We start from the raw sequence: 18,565 nt of genomic DNA, 5'->3' as shown, positions 1-18,565 counted from the left end.
CCCACAGTCCAGACCTGTGAGCCCCAGAACTCAGATGCCTGCCCCCAAAAACCCTCAGTGGCCGGGTAGAGTCTGGGAACCTGTGCTTATGGCCAAGAATCTTCTCACTGGTCCCCAGGGTACCCCAATTTTAATACTTCACAGCTAAGCACACTCACTCGTCACTTTATACAGGATAAACTGAGGCTCAAAGAGGGAGAAAGAGCCCGTGTCCAGCTTCAAGGCTCTGAATCGGCATGCTGGGCTCCCACCCCGTTCTGAGAACACCTGGTTCCAGAAGCTTGAGGTCGGGGCTGCCAGATGAGGGTGGGGTACAGAAGGATCTGTGAGGTCACGGGGCTCACAGAAGTGGGAACAGGGAAGGTCTTGGACAAGCCTATTTGGTGCTGGCCTGAGACAGGAGGAAAGCACACTCAGACACAGCTGTATCCAGCAGCTCAGGGTGAGATGTGGGCTCCACCGGCACTGGCCGAGGGGCATCCAGTGAAGCCGAGACTCTGGACTCAGAGGAGACAGTGAGGTCTGGCCAGTACAGGGCTGGACCCTGCCAAAGACTCCCACGCCCTGGCTGGCCACAGGGCACACAGGACCAGGCTTTGTCTGGGAGGCTCCAGGCCACAGCAGTGAAGAAGGGCAGCCTAGAGGAGATGCCTGGGCCAGACTGCGCTGGGGGAGGCCCCGTGGCTCCTTGTCCTCAACTGGCTCTGGCACCGCCTCAGCATCCAGCATCCTAGCGGGCCACTCGCCCCTGTCCCTGCCTCTGGAACTCCTCGTGGGCTTGCTCCAAGTCTTCAAGTACCTGCAGCAGATGGGTGATGGCGTCTCTCTGCTGAGTCAGAACCTCCACGCAGGCCCCTGGAGGGAAAGAGCAGGCCATGGGGGTTTCAGCAGGCTCTCGGTGGCTGTCACCAGAGCCCAGGGGCTTCCCGGGGCTGTAGTTTTACCCCATGCAGAAAGGATCCCCAGATTCACCAGCACTGGAAACAAGAGGGCATACAGGAGGACATAGGGAGTGTGCTTGGCCAACTTGGGCACGCATCTGAAAGGGATGAGAACGGAACCCCTTCCCCCTTACCATCCGCGGCACCAGAGTCCTTCCCGGGGTCCACCTCTGGAGCTGGGTCCAGGCTGGAGTCCTCCAGCAATTTCAGCCTGAGGGTTGAGAAGAAAAATGGACAAAGCTGTTTTCCAAGGCACGGTGCTACTCCTACCCAAGATTCTCTGCTGCTTGCAGGGGAAATCAGAGGTTCATCACCACCATCACCATCACCACCATCATCACCCTCACCACCATCACAATCATCACCATCACCACCATCACCATCAACACCATCATCACCATCACACCACCATCATCCATCATCACCACCACACCACCATCATCCATCATCACCATCACCACCATCATCACACCATGATTATCATCACCATCACACCACCATCATCACCATCACCATCGCCACCATTACCATCACCACCAGCATCATCCCAACCATCACCACTCCATCACCACAAACATTTCTAGAGTAGCAGGCTGTACACCAAGAAGCCCTGTACACGCCTGAATTCACTTCATGGCACAGCCAGCTTACACAAGGCAGGTACGTACCGGTGACGCTGCTCTCCAGATAAACCACAGACACGCAGAGAGATTGAGGAACTTGCCTAAGTTCACACAGCACCATGATAGCTCCTACATGGGGGAAGCTATGTGGTGTCCTTTTACTGGATTGGCTCTTGACTCTTCGGACAACACTATGAAGTCAATGCCCTATCCCCTCCTTTGCTATACGAGGCACAGAGAAGTCAAGTGACTAGCTGAACACCACACAGCCACTAACTAGCCAGGTCAGTACAGAACTTTCCCTACAGTGACTTGGTACAAACCTGTCACTAACTAACAGCTCTTCAAGCCAGGAAGAGGGAGGGAGGGAGGTATCCAAGGTACCAGGGAGGCTCAAAAGCCAAGTTAAAGAGACCAACCGTACCCAAATCTCTGGAGCTCCCATACTGTAAGCTCCCAAGCTCCCTGGGATAGTTTGAATGAAAACATCACTCACTAGCTCATAGGCATGAATACTTGGCCCCCGGTTGGGGGAACTGTTTGGGAAGGATCAGGAGGTGTGGCCGTGTTGGAGGAGGTGTGTCACTAGGGGTGGGCTATGAGGTTTCAAAAGATTCAAACTGTTCCCGGTCAGCTCTCTCTGCCTCACGCTTTGGGATCGAGATGCGAGCTCTCAGCTGTTCCTGTTGCCATGTCTTTGGTCTGCCATCATGGACTCTGACCTCTGAAACCCAAGCCCCCAATTAAATGCTTTCTTTTAGACATCGCCTTGGCCATGGGGTCTTGTCACAGCAGTGAAACCTAAGACAACCTGTTGTGCCTTACAGATCATTCCAAGACCTGACTTCCTGGACACTGAGGTCCCATTGTGGCCCATGCGCCTCTAAGAGCTCAGCCAGTGTGCTAAAAGATGGATCAATAGGGCTTGGCTGAATCTCAGTGGAGTGCAAGGCCGTGAGTTCTACCCCAGCACTGACAAGCAGAGAAAGAAAGGAAAGGCAACAGGCTGGGCCTGCCGTTCAGCTCAGTTGGTGGAGAGTCTGCCCACCATGCGTGAGCTCCAGGCTCAGTCCCCAGCACCACATAAATAAACCAGGCATGGTGGCGCACACCTGTAAGGCCAGACCAGGCATGGTGGTGCACACATCTGTAAGGCCAGACCAGGCATGGTGGCGCATACCTGTAAGGCCAGACCAGGCATGGTGGCTCACACATCTGTAAGGCCAGACCAGGCATGGTGGTGCACACATCTGTAAGGCCAGACCAGGCATGGTGGCGCACACATCTGTAAGGCCAGACCAGGCATGGTGGCGCATACCTGTAAGGCCAGACCAGGCATGGTGGCGCATACCTGTAAGGCCAGACCAGGCATGGTGGCTCACACATCTGTAAGGCCAGACCAGGCATGGTGGTGCACACATCTGTAAGGCCAGACCAGGCATGGTGGCGCACACCTGTAAGGCCAGATCAGGCATGGTGGTGCACACATCTGTAAGGCCAGACCAGGCATGGTGGCGCACACATCTGTAAGGCCAGACCAGGCATGGTGGCGCACACCTGTAAGGCCAGACCAGGCATGGTGGTGCACACATCTGTAAGGCCAGACCAGGCATGGTGGCGCACACATCTGTAAGGCCAGACCAGGCACGGTGGCACACACCTGTAAGGCCAGATCAGGCATGGTGGCGCACACCTCTAAGGCCAGACCAGGCATGGTGGCTCACACATCTGTAAGGCCAGACCAGGCATGGTGGAGCACACCTGTAAGGCCAGCACTAAGGAAGTACAAATGGGAAGATCAGAAGTTTAAGATCGGAGCTGGAGAGATGGCTGAGCAGTTGAGAGCACTAGCTGCTCTTCCAGAGGACCCGGGTTCAATTCCCAGCACCTACAGGACAGCTCACAAACTGTCTGTAATTCCAGTTCCAGGGGACCCAACACCCATGGTGAAACACCAATGCACATAAAATAAAAATAATTTTAAAAAACTGCAATTAAAAAAAAAAAGAAGGGCTGGAGAGATGGCTCAGCGGTTAAGAGCACTGACTGCTCTTCCAAAGGTCCTGAGTTCAATACCCAGCAACCACATGGTGGCTCACAACCATCTGTAATGAGATCTGGTGCCCTCTTCTGGCCTGCAGCCATATACGCAGGCAGAACACTGCATACATAATAAATAAATAAATCTTTAAAAAAAAAAAAGAAGAAGAAAAGTTTAAGGTCATCTGCTACACGGCAAGTTCAAGGCTAGCCTGGGCTACATGAAACCCTGGGGAGGGAGACATTTTTTAAGGGATACATGGACGTAAAGAGGCCACAGTGGGGTGAGGCAGGTGACACCCACCTGAGTTGGTCCCGCCCCAGGAGCAGCTGGCGATACACCACCTGGGCCTCGGCGTCAGGATCCAGTGGGTCACTCCAGTCTCCCAGCGTGACGGCTGAGTGTGTGCGGCTGCAGCCGGCAGCTGAGGATATACAGTATGGTCAAGAAAGTCTTGTTCCGAGCTAGCAGCCTCTCTGCCTCATTCTAGGCGGGGTGGTCATCACGCCCTGCCTTCTTCAGTTTGCCCAATTCCTGTGCAAGCCTCTCTCTCCTCCACTTAGTCAGGTCCCCCCTGTAGCTCCTGCCTGGGTTCCAGCCTCCTTTTTGCCTCCACTCTGATTCAGAAGCTACGGCCTGACGAACCCCGTCCCTGCTCAGCTTTAACTGTCAACTTGACACACAGCCTAGACTCATCTGAGAGGAGAGTCTCAAATAATGGTGTGCCCAGATCAGGTTGGCCCGTGGTCATGTCTGGGGCGGATTGTGTTGATTGGTAATTGATGCACAAGGGCCTAGCCCACTGTGGGTGGCACCATTCCCTAGGCAGGTGGTCCTGGGCTGCATAAGAAAGCTGGGTAAGTGTGAGCCTGTGAGCAGGCCAGGGAGCGGTGTTCCTCCATGGCTTCTGCTTCAAGTTCCTGCCCTGACTTCCCTCGGTGATGGACCCGTGATCTAGAAATGGAAGCCAAATTAACCCTTTCTTCCCCTAAGGGCCGAATGTTTCATCACAGAAACAGAAAGGACGCTGATGCGGACCGTATTGACCCGTGAGTCCTGCCTCAGCCCCCTTTGCTCAGCCTTGCACACTCTCACTCACCACCATCACTCAAAGCAACATCTCCCCCAGACAGCCTTCCCCAATCCCTGCCCTGGGGCTGGGTCTCAGACACTCTCCAAGTCTATGAAGCCTCAGTTTTATGATTCTAACACTATTATCATTGTCCGGATGGGGCCGGGATGGGGTCTATGGTACAGCCAGCACTCAGGGCCAGAGATTCATCCCAGCAACAGCATAGCAATCTGTTATGGTGACCATCATTGTCATCTAGCCTCAGCAAGTCAGACTGTGTGCTCTGGGCAGCTCGCACATAGTGGGAGTGTTGGAAACAGTACTTGTGTGTAGCTGGCACAGACGGTGTTCTGAGTATATCAACTCAGTATCGGCTAATAGAACCAAGGAGGTCAGGGCTATCCTCAACCCCGCTCCCCAGTCGAGAAGACTGAAGCACAGAGATATTAAGTCACTTGCTCATGGTGGCACAGGGTGCCCAAGTGAGAGTGTGATGCTACTGACTGGCCGACGGGAAGGGTGGAGCCTGCAGCAAAGCCCACCCTCTCACCTGAGCGCTCAGCCTGGAGGCAGCAGGTCCAGCGTCCACTGCGGAAGGCACCCGGGTGGCAGGCCATCAGCTTGTCCTGGTTGGGGGCGCTGGCTTTACGCAGGGCTGACAGCCATTGGTTGAGGTCATTCACATTCTGCAAGGGGTGGAGCCAATCAGAATGCAGGTGAGCCTGAGCCAGGGTCCCCAGGGTCCCCAACCCTGACGGTGGTGACACCTTACCTTGCACTGGAGGTAGGTGGTATGTGGCACCCCGGTGCCATCCTGCGTCACCACCTGCATGACATGTGGTAGTTGGAAGGCACCCTCATCCACACGCTCCACAGCACGGATGCAGGACACTGGGATGGATGAGTGAACCTGTGGGCAGCCACAGGCGGCATGCCTTTGGATGTGGCACCAGGTGGGGCCACCAAGGACATGTACTCAGTTCTGAACAGCTCTGTTGTGTCTTCCCCACAGTCCTGCTCTGTCACCTGCTGAGTGACTTGACTTTTCCCAGGTCTAAGTTGGCTTTCACCAACATTAACATCACTGACACCATCATCACCACCACCGCCATCATTATCACCACCATCCCACAATCACCATCATCATCACTGGAACCATCATCACCATCATTATCATCACTATTATCATCACCAACATCATCACTACCACCACCTCCATCATCACCACCATCATCACCTCCATCATCATCACCATCATCATCACCACCATCATCACCTCCATCATCACAATCATCATCACCTCCATCATCACCTCCATCATCACCACCATCATCACAATTATCATCACCACCATAACACCTCCATCATCACCTCCATCATCACCACCACCACCATTATCGCCATCATCACAATCATCACCCTCACCCTCATCACCATTACTAACACCCTCATTCCCATCAACATCATCATTTCCATCATCACTATCACCAGGATCACTATCATCACCCTCACCCTCATCACCACCACCAGCATCCTTGCCACAGCAGTCGCTTACGTGGCACTGGGCTTCGGCTTTCGGAACCTTGCTTCCCTCAGCTCACTCAATGACCGCGACCACTTTCTGAGACTGGGCCTGTTATTCTCCCCAATGTGAAGATGGGGAGACTGAGGCACGAAGGCCAACGACCCTGCCAAAGTCACTCCATCTGTGGACGCAGCCTGGCAACCCAGATGAAATGCCAAGTCCTAGTCTCCCTCGGGCTGGTTAGGATGGAGGACAGTGGTGTCATCTGCCTAGGACAGAGCCCAGCACACGCAGGCACACAGGGAAAGCTTGTGCATGGTGACTGAGTTGTTGAGTGAGTGCCTGTGTGTGTGTGTGTGTGTGTGTGTGTGTGTGTGTGTGTGTGCACCTGCACATAGCCAGCCAAACAGATGGATCCTACGTGCATCTGTGATGCTTGGTGTAGGCCTTGTGGCCCCCACCCCTGCACGTCCACCCCTGGACAGAATGTCCTGTCATGAAATGTGTCCTTGTTCTGGGCCAGGCTGGCTCCAAGCTCAGAGCCAGCCAAGAGTTTGGAATTTGTTGCCTTAACTGCTATGATATTGGGTGGGGGTGCCCCAACTCCCACCTTGGGTCTCAGTTTCCCCCGAGTACCCTAGTGACATCTTCTTGTGGTCAGAGTCCCACCTGCCACTCTGGAGTCTTGGAGTAGGAGAGGTCCTTCCCGCTCAGCCGGAAGTAGCGCTTCTTGAAGGCAAAGCGTGTGGCCAGGCCGGCGGGCTCCTCCTTACGCTTCAGCAGGAAGCCTTCCCGAACAATTGTTGAGGGTTGGACCAGGGTGCAGGCTGGCCCCCCAGCCTCTGGGAAATAGAGAGAGGGGGTGGGGAACTCTGCTATGTCTGGGGCCTCTGGCGCCTGCTGCAACTGTCTGCTACACACACACACACACACACACACACACGCACGCACGCACGCACGCACGCACGCACCAGCCACTGAGGCCTAGGGACCGGCAGGTAAGACTGCAGCTGGCTGGGGGTCTCCATTGTGCCTGGTTACTCCAATGTGACCTGAGTCTCCAAAGTGCCCTCAACCCCAAGTCCTCTGCATCAAAAGCGCATAACACCATTCCACTCCCAACACGAGCCGACTGGTGTTGGGAGGACTGATCCCACAGTTTTCCAGCGCCCCACTTTCTTCTCCTCTTTCTCTCTTCTGCACAAGCTTCTCTGATGCCCTCTGTCCCTACCCCAGGGCCTTTGCACGTGCTGTTCACTGCCTGGATCGCCCTTACATTGGGACCAGTTCCCCGAATCCCAGCCAGAGTGTCTCCATCTTACACCAAGATGCCCTTTAGCTATTCTGTGTGCCCAGACAGGAGCCAAACAAGCCATCCTTCCCCCCCAGTCAGTATCTCTGAGGCCAGCAGAATCTCCGATAAGAGCAAAATAGAGTGTTCTGTAAGTCCTGCCCCCCTTCCCCCCCCCACCCTTGGTTTAGGTCTCTGCCCTGTTGGAGCGCGCAGTCATCTCCAATGTGCTGACACTAGGGGGCACTCTAAACCCAGGGCTGCAACAGCTCCCGGGTTGTGGCGATGGTGATGGGGGGAGGGGGTTGCTGCTAGGTGATTCACAGGAAGAGGACTTCAAGAAAATCCAGCACTGGGGGGTAAGTGTGGACTCCATTCTCTGGGCACCTGGAGGTGTCCTTGTCTGGGAGCTGATGTTGATTTAACACACTCCAAAAAAGTCACAGTGCTCACTCCAGATGTTCACTCTAGTGCCACTAGGGAGGCCACTCTGGGCCACTGGGCCATTCTCTCTCTCTGTCTCTCTCTGTCTCTCTCTGTCTCTCTCTGTCTGTCTCTCTCTCTCTCTCTCTCTCTCTCTCTCTCTCTCTCTCTCTCTCTCTCTCTCTCTCTCTCTCTCTCCAGGGTCTTACTGTGTGGCCCAGACTGTCCTGGAACTCTCTGTAGACCAGGCTGGCCTCTCTTGCCTCTGCCTCCCAAGTGCTGGGATTAAAGACCTGGACCACCACACACCAGCCCCCCCCACCTTTGTGACCCCCCGACACTCTGTATATCTGGCTGTTGTCTTACAGCTTGGTCCCCACTAGAAGGAAATCCTATGAATAAGTCCAAGATTTTCTCCTGTCTCGTGTGTGTGTGTGTGTGTGTGTGTGTGTGTGTGTGTGTGTGTGTGTGTGTACACGTACATATGCATGTGTGTGTGTATAGTGCATGCATGTGTGTGTGCATCTGCTCATGGGCAGACCAGAGGTCAACATCTGGAGTCTTTCTCTGTTGCTCCCCAGTTTATGATTTGACACAGGCCCACTTACTGGACCTGGAACTCACCATTTGGCTCCAGTGGCTGGTCAGGGAGCCCAGAGGATCCGCCTGCCTCCATACCACCAATGCTGGGGTTACAGACAGGCACGGCCATGCCCAGATTTTAGGTGAGTGGAGGGATTTGAACTCAGGTCCTCAAGCTTGCTCAGTAAGTACTTCACTCACTAAGCCATTTCCCCTTCATTAACCACTTTATCCAAAGCATCTAGAAGGGTATTTTTTTTTTTCAAGTGCTGGGATTGAACCTAGGACCTCATGCATGCAAGGCAAGCTCTCCTCCACTAAGCCATAGCCCCAGGCCTTTGAGGTGGTGCCTATTTAACATGGCAGAGACTTACTAAGCGTACCCATACCAGAGACAACATGCCGTGACCCTGCCACATGCCAAGTCTGACACCAATGTTAATTGACTGACTAGTTGACCTGCAGGTCCACAGTCTTGGTGCTGGGGAACTGGGGACCAATGAAGTGGGATGTGGAATACTTCCCCTCCCCAGGGGGCGGTCACAAGCCAGGAGTGGCAGGACCACAGGACTCACCCTCATCCCCATCCACATCCACCAGCTGGTCCAGGAAGTCCCTCACACGCGAGATGCTCTGCATCAGGAAGGGGTGGAGGGGGGTCAGCCACAGCTCCTTGCCCTGGCCCAGCTGCTGGCCCAGGTTTCCAATGCTCTGCACGGCCTGGAGCAGAGGAGACAGGAAGCCAAGGTCACTGCTGAGGCGAGCGACCTCTGGAACCCCAAACTCTGTTCTCGTATCGGTACACCGTGGGCACTGTCTGATCTCCCCTCTCCCAGCACCCAGTTCCCACCCAGTTCCCACCCAGCACTGCCCAATTCTATCATGTGTCCTTGGGGACCTGTCAGAGCCACAGGTTGTGGCCACTTTATCAAGAATGGCTTAATTCATACTGAGGTATAAATGACTGCTAGCCTACTTCCTCCATTTCTTTGGGAAGGAGTGAGTTTTCATGGTCTAAAAAAAAAAATAAATAAAGACGAGGAGGAAGAAAAGCAAAAGAGCAACAGGGATGGGGGCTGTAGCTCAGCGGTAGAGTGATCACCTCCCATGCATAGGGCCCCATGTTCAATTCCTAGTACTGCCAAAAGGGTGGTGGGGTGGGCAAATGAAAGCCAGACACAGTGGGGTTTTTTTGTTTGTTTGTTTGTTTGTTTTTTAGTTTTCCGAGACAGGATTTCTCTGTGTAGCTTTGGTACCTGTCCTGGAACTCACTCTGTAGACCAGGCTGGCCTTGAACTCACAAAGATCCGCCTACCTCTGCCTCCTGAGTGCTGGGATTAAAGGCATGCGCCACCGCCGCCTGGCCGTGGTCGTTTTTAATGAGACTTATAATCTCAGCACTTGAGAGACTGAGGCAGGAGGATTACCCTGAGTCCTAGGCCAGTCTGGGCGACAGGGCAAGTTCTAGGTGTCAGTGGCCCAGCAAGGCCACGTCATAGAAAACAGAGACACCCACAGAAGGAAACTGGCTTCCTCTGGGCCTTCTCCCAGATGACCTTCCCAATCTTTCCCATCATGCTTCTCTCCAGCTGAGAGGACCTAGGTGGAGCCCACCCCACCCCCCAGACACACACACACACACACACACACACACACACACACACACACACACACACACACCTTGGCAAGCAGCAGCAAGGAGCGGCTGGTCTGTGGGTCCGCGTGCTGGTCTCTGAGGTCGAACAGCTTCGGTGTGAGGATGGCAGGCGCAAAGAACCGTAAAAAGAGGAAACCGCTGGTGGCCAGGTACTTCACATCCTGCCGGAGAATCACGACAGGCCCTGAAGCCCTTGTCCCAGCTGGGGAAACTGAGGCAGCAAACACTAAGTGCCCAGAGAAGGGAGAGGGAGTCGGGTCAGGAGGCGTTTCCTAGCCTGCCAAGGAGGGTGCTCCCCCTCCTCTCTGCCTCAGTTTCTCTAGCTGGAAAACGGGCTGACGAAACTGATCTGGCCAACAAAACTGGTTTTAGCAGACTCCTGTGCCTCGGAACACACAGCCAGAGAGAGAGAGATATCGTGGCAACCTCAGAGAGGCCAAGTGGCTTGCTCAAGGTCCCACAGCAGAGGAGTCAGGATTCAAACCCAGACCCATGAGCTATGGTTGCAAGAACAGGTCACATTCTCCTCCCACAGACTTTACTTACCACTCACTCTATGGCTGGTTACAGCCCAGATTGGTCATTTGCCCAAGATTACCCAGCAACCAACAGCAGAGGCAGAGTTGTTTACCACTCTCCGGCCATTCAGTCTCAGCTACCCGAGGGTCAAGGGTCAAGAGTGCATTTTATCTCTGCTTTCCAAATGAGGAGACCGAGGAGGCTCACCGAGGAGCCGGGCAGTCAGGCTGCAGAGCCCACCCGAGTCCCTCCGTGGGCTTTCCACACTGGGCACAGCTCCCTCCCCCACTGCTATATCAAGCCTGAGTAGGTATGTCTATGTTTATTTTGGGGTGTCAGCCACACCGGTGACAATAGCTACCCTGGAGTGAGCTAGCTTCCTGGGCATGTCAGCCTTGCCCCAGCAACGTCTGTACCCAGGGCTTCAGCGAGAGGGCACCATCTCAGTCAGAGCCCTGAACTGTCCCCAGATCACCACTTCCTCCCAGGCAGGTTCCCCGAATCATTTCAACCCCCAACATTAGCTCATCAAGGTACACATGCGCCAGGCCTGGTGGTGCAGGCCTGCCATCTCATGTACACAGAGGCCAAGGCAGGGGAGTCACAAGTTCAAGGCTAGCCTGGGCTACAGAGTGAGTTCCGGGCCAGCCTCGGCAAGTTAGCGATAGCTTGTCTCAAAATGAACAGTGAAAAAGAGGGCTGTGGGTGCATCTGCTCCACGGGAGTGCTTGGCTAGTGTTCGTGGGACCCTGGGTTTCTCCCCTGAGCCGCAGAAATCGGCTGCGGTGGCACACGCCTGTGATCCCAGCATGTGGGAGGCGGAGGCAGGGGGACCACAAGTTCAAAGTCACTGTGCTAGCTAGTTGTTTGTGTGTGTGTGTGTGAACGTGACAAGCTACAGTTATCTGGGAAGAGGGATCCCAATTGAGAAAACAGCTCGATCAGATTGCCTCAAGGCATGCTGTGGGGGCATCTTCTTGACTCATGATGGATGCGGGAGGGTCCAGCCCACTGTGGCCGGCACAATTCCTGAGCAGGGGGTCCTGGGCAGCATGAGAAAGCAAACCGAACAATCCCTGGAGAGCAAAACAGTGAGCAATGTCCCTCCATGGCCTCTGCTCCATTTCCTACCTCCAGGTTCCTGCCTCGACTTCCCTCCATGACAGACTACAAGCTCTTTTCTCCCCACATTTGCCTTGGTGTTCATCACAGTGGTAGGAAGCAAAAGAAAACAGTCATCCTTGGACATGTAATAAGTTAGAAGAGGCCAGCCTGGGCTACATCTCACACACACACACACACACACACACACACACACACACACACACTCATGCACATGCACACTCACACTCACTCATATACATGCACACACTCACACTCACATGCACTCACATACACGCACACTCACACACTCACATGCACTCACATACACGCACACACACTCACATGTATACACACTCCCACACTTACACTCACATGCACTCACATACACACACTCACACACTCACATATATGCACACACACACTCACATGCATGCACACTCACACACTCACATACATGCACACACACACACACACACACACACACACACACACACACACACACTCCCAGAGGCTGCTCAGGGCTTCCTACCTTCATGATCTGAGAAAGTCTGTGGTCCCTGCCCACTGGGGACATGTGGGTGGCACTGATGTTGGCTTCCTGGGCTGAGCTGAGTGGGTTGCTGGCCTCCTGATCTCTTTCCTTCCTCCCTACCTCAGCCGTGTGTCCCACTTAACACCTCTGAGGCGGCCCGGGTGAGAGCCAGGCTAACTGGGGTGCAATGACGTCACCTCTAGATGGGAGGCCAGAGCTCAATCCCATGGGGGAGGAGGGGGAATCTGGGGAAGAAATCTCAAGCTCTCTGGGCCTCAGTTTCCCAATCTGTAAACAAAAAGCAGAGAGAGATGCTATATACATCTTCAAAGCTCTTAACTCAGGCTGTAAGAATTGGACTGTGACGTCTCCAGCGTTCAGCGGATTCTGGATCTTTCTGCCAAGAGGTCTGTATTTAGCATTGGGGAAAAGTTAGTCCGGCTGAGGCAGGAGAGTTGCCTCAGTGGTTAATAGTGCATGCTTGGAGCTGTAGCAGAAGACCCGAGTCCGGATCTCAGCACCCACTTCAGGTGGCTCACAAACATCTGGAATGCTAAGGACTCATATGACACCCTCTGGCCTCTGAGTGTGAGCGCACACACATAAATAAAATAAATCTAAAAAACAATAACAAAAACAAAAATCTTGCTGGTTTCATCTGTAACTGAAGACATCAGCGGCATCTATCTGTTGCCCAGGCTAGCCCTGAACTTATACTCCTCCTGCTGCAACCTCCAGGGGAGTTGGAATTACAGGCCTGTGCCACCAAGCTCCCCCTGACAGCCACCTCAGATTGTGCACTGAACATTATTAAGACAGGGATCTCAGCCGGTTGGTGGTGACTCACGCCTCTAATCCCAGCAGTACTCAAGAGGCAGAGACTGGCAGATCTCTGTGAGTTCGAGGCTAGCCTGGTCTACAAAGTGAGTTCCAGGACAGCCAGGGCTGTTACACAGAGAAATCCTGTTTCAAAAAACCCAAAACAAAACAAACAAACAAAAAAACCAAACAAAAACAAAACGGAGATCTCAGACCGGCAGCCCATGGTCCAGGACAACCTCAACATGTGGTGACTGATTCCAAGTGACTTTTGCTTGTGTGTCTGGGTGAATTCGCCCTCATGTTCCAAAACTGGGAGACTTTACATAGAATCCTGGAAGTTGGCAAGAGAGAGAGGGGGAAGTTGGGGGTGGGGGAGAAGAGGAAGAGGAAGGAAGGAAGGAAAGAAGGAAGGAAAGAAGATGCCCAGCTTAGCCCAGCTCAGCTCAGCCCAGCTTGGGGCCAAAGGCCTGTCCGTCGTCCCAGATATTCCAGAAGGTGAGTCAGGAGGACTGCAAGTTCAAGGCCTGCCTTGGAAACTTAGCAAGGCCCTATTTCAAAATAAAAAAAAAGTGAAGAGAGAGCTAGGCCTTGGCTCAGTGGTAGAGTACCTGCCTGGTGTGTGTGAGACTGTGTCTTAGCCCCAGCATAGCAGTGAGAAAAAAAGACTCTGCAGGAGCAGGGGGACTAGGCCCCATTCCTATGTAGAACATTGGCCTGAGTGGTCCCTGTAGATAAGTGGTGGGGCTACATTTTGCCACAGACTCCACCACTCCCTACAGTTCCACATCGGCTCTGCTCATGTACCTCACCTGGCCCAAAGCCACAGCCCCCAGTTTCCATCTTTTGTATCCAGGCTGGGAAAGCCTAGCACTTACAGAACACGCTGAGCCTTCATCCTGGCCCTGGCCTTCTCCCTCCCTTCTGCTCTCGTCACTACCATCACCACCATCACCAACACCATCATCACCATCATCACCACCATCACCATCACCACCATCACCATCATCACCACCACCATCACCACCAACACCATCATCACCATCACCATCATCACCATCATCACCATCACCACTATCATCATCACCAACACCACCATCATCACCAACACCATCACCATCATCACTACCACCATTATCACCATCATCATCACCAACACCACCATCACCACCACTACCATCAACATCATCACCAACATCATCAACACCATCATCACCATCACCATCATCATCACTACCTCACTACTATCATCACCACCATCATTAACACCACTATCATCACCAACACCAACACCAACACCGCCATCATCACCACCACCACCATTACCACCACCACCATCAACATCATCATTATTATCATTACCATCACCACCATCTGCGTGGAATATTATTTTTAACTGGGCAAAGATGGCTCTATTTGTTTAGGCTGCAGAATGTTACTTTAACTGTGTAAAGGTGTGTTGCTTTTGTTTCTGCTGCATTTGTTTAACTATGTAAAGATGTGTTGCATCTGCTTCACCTTGCCTGCCTAAGGCACCTGATTGGTTTAATAAGGAGCTGAACAGCCAATAGCTAGGCAGAGAAAGGCTAGGTGGGTCTGGCGGACAGAGAGAATAAATAGGGGGAGAAATCTGGGCTCAAGAGGGAAGAGGGGAGAATGAGAGAGACGCCGGGGCAAGGAGCCAGGCAGCAGACACAGGAAGCTGTGAAAGTAAGATGTACAGAAGAAAAGTTAAAAAGCCCAAGCTGGCTAGTCGGGCGGTGGTGGCACACGTCTTTAATCCCAGCACTCGGGAGGCAGAGCCAGGCGGATCTCTGTGAGTTCGAGGCCAGCCTGGTCTACAGAGTGAGATACAGACAGAGAAACTCTGTCTCGAAAAACCAAAAATAAATAAACAAATAAATAAATAAATAAATAAATAAATAAATAAATAAATAAATAAATAAATAAAAGGCCCAAGGCAAAAGGTAGATAAAGAGAAACAGGTTAATTTAAGTTAAAAGAGCTAGCCAGAAGAGAGCCTAAGCTGGGCCGAGCATTCAAAACTAATAATAAGCCTCTGTGTCATGATTTGGGAGCTGGTTGGTGGCCTAAAAGAAAAAGCCTGCTACAATCATCACCACCATCACCATTATCACCATTATCACCACCATCCCTATCACATCAGCACCATTATCACCATCACCATTATCACCACCATCACCATTATTGACATTATCACCACCATCACCATTATTTACATCATCATCATCACCTCCATCACCATTATCACCACCACCTTCACCAGGCATCATCATTGGTCCCCTGGGCTCTAGGTCCTGCCAAGAACACTGTCCCTCTGCCAGAACACACACACACCAGGTCTTGGTGTCACCTTTGGCCTGGCTCTGCGTGTGACCCTGAACACGGGGCCCGGCCCACCCCAACATTTTTGCGTCTGCCCCCACAGAACCCAGCCCACCTGATGCTCCACCCCGGGGAAGCGTTTCTCCACACACCGCTGGAGCTGCTTAAAGGCCAGGCGCAGGGCAAGCGGACAGCGCCCTGCAGAGCTCACGATGGCGTCCACGATGGACCCCAGGTATCCGGTCAGCAGCCCCAGGCTGGTCTCCCGCACCTGCTCCTCTGTAGGCGTGCCCTTGAAGGAGATCCTCCTGGAGGGAGCAGGCAGAACCTTCAGTCAGAACACCACACCCGCCGCCTCAGAACCCCGACCAGCCTCCACTGTTCCTCCCCTCACACCAGACTCCCTGCGGGAGCTTGAACACTCGGGGCAGTAGGCAGCATCCCATCTCAGAGACTTCACAGTGGCTGTTCCTTTGCCCTGGAACATGCTGGCATGCAGCTGAAGTGCCACCTCTTCAGAATGGCCATGACCCCCCGTCACTCATAGTTACAAGCTCTAGCTCTGGGTGTCTTCAGCACGGCCATGTCAGATGCATGTTCCAAACCTAGGGCCTCGGCATCTGCAGTCCCCACTGCCTGGAGCCCTCAAGTCGGAAGTTCTCAGCCTCTGTATCCAACTTATGGCCTCTGGCATTGCCCCACGTGGTCCTAACGGTAATTCATGAGTTGCGTATCTGAACCTTCCCATTTAACAGGCATAGGAACTGAGGTCCATCAACATAACTTTGCAAGTAGGTGATAGACCTGAGATTATAAGTCAGGACCAACTCCAGTATCTATCTGCAACCCTGCCCCACCCAAGTTCCCAGTGCCCCATCAGTGCCACTGAGTCTCCCGTGGTCTCCAGCTATACCCTGGGGGTTTCATAGACGACCCTGTCTTTCTGTTTGGGGCCTGGGTTCAAATCTTCACTTTGCAATTTCCCAGTTGTGTGACCTTGGACAGGGACCTCCCCTCACTGAGGATCCGTAAAGAGGGTGCTGAGACCTGAGTCTGAGGTGGTCAAGAGGTGTGGGTTCTCTGTTTTCCTCATTATTGTCCTAACAGATGGCCTGCCTCTAGCTCTCAGGGTTTCATGGAAGCCAGCCCCCTGACTGTAGCAAAGAAGATTCTGGAAAGAAAGGAGGAAGAGTCCATGGAGGTATGGGATGGCTTTTAGTCACAGCCTAGCCTGCCTCCAATCTCACAGAAGGTTCCTGGGACCCATTTTGCAGAAGATCCCTATGTGGGCCTCCATCATTTCCCAGCACACACTCATCTGTCACACACACACACACACACACACACACACACACACACGCACGCACACACACACACTCATCTGTCTGCCCCCCCACTCATCTACTACCCTCCACACACTCATCTACTGCTCCCACACACTCATCTACCACCCCACACACACTCATCTACCACCTCACACACACCCATCTGTCTGCTCCACACACACTCATCTACTGCCCACCCCCACACTCATCTACCACCTCACACACACCCATCTGTCTGCTCCACACACACCCATCTGTCTGCTCCACACACACTCATCTACTGCCCACCCCCACACTCATCTACCACCTCACACACACCCATCTGCCTGCCCCCCACACACTCATCTACTGCCCCACACACACTCATCTACCACTCCACACACACTCATCTACCACCTCACACACACCCATCTGTCTGCCCCCACACACTCATCTACTGCCCCACACACACTCATCTACCACTCCACACACACTCATCTACCACCTCACACACACCCATCTGTCTGCTCCACACACGCTCATCTATTGCTCCTCATACATGCTCATCTATTGTTCCTCACACACTCATTTATCTCCCCACACACACTCCCAGCATTACCCTGTTTTGAGCTTCACATGCAAAACCCACAAGCACCCCCAACACCCCCAAGTGTCGGGCCAAGTCACAGGGTGTGGGAGAGGCAGGATTTGGGTTGGCCCAGAACAGCCCGAGCTGCCACAGCACACAGAGGCCTGAAGGATACACATGTGTCCCTAGGCAGGTGGCAACCAGCACAGAGCAGCCCAGGGTGGCTACAAACAATAAGGGGTGGCTGGAGGCCTGAGCCACCCCGTCTGGCTCACCGGGAGCGGTTCAGGTCCATCTTGCAAGGGTCCAACTCCATATATTTCTTCTCCTCGAAGACACGGCTGATGACCGGCCTCAGGACCTCGTGCAGGTAGCGCATGCCCACGAGCTGGGGGCAAGGGTCACACGGAGCGGCTAAGGGTGGCAGGGAGTGCCCTGGGCTGGGGCAGGGGGTGTGCAGGGAGATTTGAGAGCCAGGCCAGCCAGTGTCCAAGGGTGCCGCCCAGGGCTAAAGCCAGGCACCTGTCACCAGCACCCAGCTCAGCCATCTAGTGCCACTTGAGGCCAGCAGGCTCTGGGGACTGGGTGGGCAGGGGGAGGAAGCCACATGCACCCAGACATGCCAGGTCCCCACTCACCTTCATGAACTGCTCCATCGACTTGGATGCCAAGGAGTTAGAACGGAAGAGGGTGTTGGGGTCATCTGGGAGAATAGGGGGATGTGTTTGCTGGTGTGGGGGGGGGGGCTCACGCCACTCACTCAAGGTGGAGATATGATTCTTTCAGCCTCAAGAATCAGGAAAAACCCAAAATGTCAATTTTACTCAAAATACAGAGGCCCAGAGTGGTTTGGCAAGCTGCCTGAGGTCACACAGCATCTGAAGCTGGATCTGTGCTCTCAGCCTTCCAGGGTTCACAGCATAGACACCTCAACACATAAAAGTCCTCTAAAGAGCCCTATTTCTCCCCCCTGGAGATCCTCTGCAGACCTGTCCTTGGGGAGGGGCACCTGAGTGGGAAACTCACTGGTTCGAGCCACCTCACGCCTTGTGAGGTAGTCTAGAAAGGGCCCAGACAGGCCTCGGCCCAGGAAGAGCTTCACCAGCTTGGTGGCAAGGTCTTGACGGCAGTCCCCAGAGGCCAGCTCCTCCAGCACAGCCAGGGGGCTGGTGGTGTCCTCCTGAGCAGGGACAGGAG

The 18,565-nt window shown here is 53.6% G+C and overlaps 1 protein-coding gene across 4 annotated transcripts in view; it reads right to left on the bottom strand.

Annotated features, from left to right (window-relative positions):
• Window positions 1–231: 231 nt before the first annotated feature.
• The window catches only part of Rasal1 (RAS protein activator like 1), a 31,589-nt gene continuing 13,255 nt past the window's right edge, over window positions 232–18,565 (bottom strand). For 2 of the 4 annotated variants that reach the window (XM_059249385.1, XM_059249387.1), the window contains 12 exons: window positions 18,395–18,548; window positions 18,007–18,071; window positions 17,644–17,756; window positions 15,591–15,783; window positions 10,179–10,316; window positions 9,074–9,218; window positions 6,872–7,044; window positions 5,450–5,587; window positions 5,228–5,363; window positions 3,909–4,029; window positions 1,088–1,152; window positions 232–855 (listed from right to left, as the gene is read on the bottom strand). In XM_059249385.1, the coding sequence (XP_059105368.1) occupies window positions 731–855; window positions 1,088–1,152; window positions 3,909–4,029; window positions 5,228–5,363; window positions 5,450–5,587; window positions 6,872–7,044; window positions 9,074–9,218; window positions 10,179–10,316; window positions 15,591–15,783; window positions 17,644–17,756; window positions 18,007–18,071; window positions 18,395–18,548 (1,566 nt within the window). In that variant the 3' untranslated portion in view covers window positions 232–730. Of the gene's footprint in view, window positions 856–1,075; window positions 1,153–3,908; window positions 4,030–5,227; window positions 5,364–5,449; window positions 5,588–6,871; window positions 7,045–9,073; window positions 9,219–10,178; window positions 10,317–15,590; window positions 15,784–17,643; window positions 17,757–18,006; window positions 18,072–18,394; window positions 18,549–18,565 lie in introns of all 4 variants that reach the window. The other 2 variants (XM_059249384.1, XM_059249386.1) reach the window with 2 other exon arrangements.

Source organism: Peromyscus eremicus, chromosome 23, assembly GCF_949786415.1.
Source record: "Peromyscus eremicus chromosome 23, PerEre_H2_v1, whole genome shotgun sequence".
Lineage (NCBI taxonomy): Eukaryota > Metazoa > Chordata > Mammalia > Rodentia > Cricetidae > Peromyscus > Peromyscus eremicus.
Note: the sequence above shows the minus strand (reverse complement) of the source record. Positions and strands in the feature narration are given on the sequence as shown.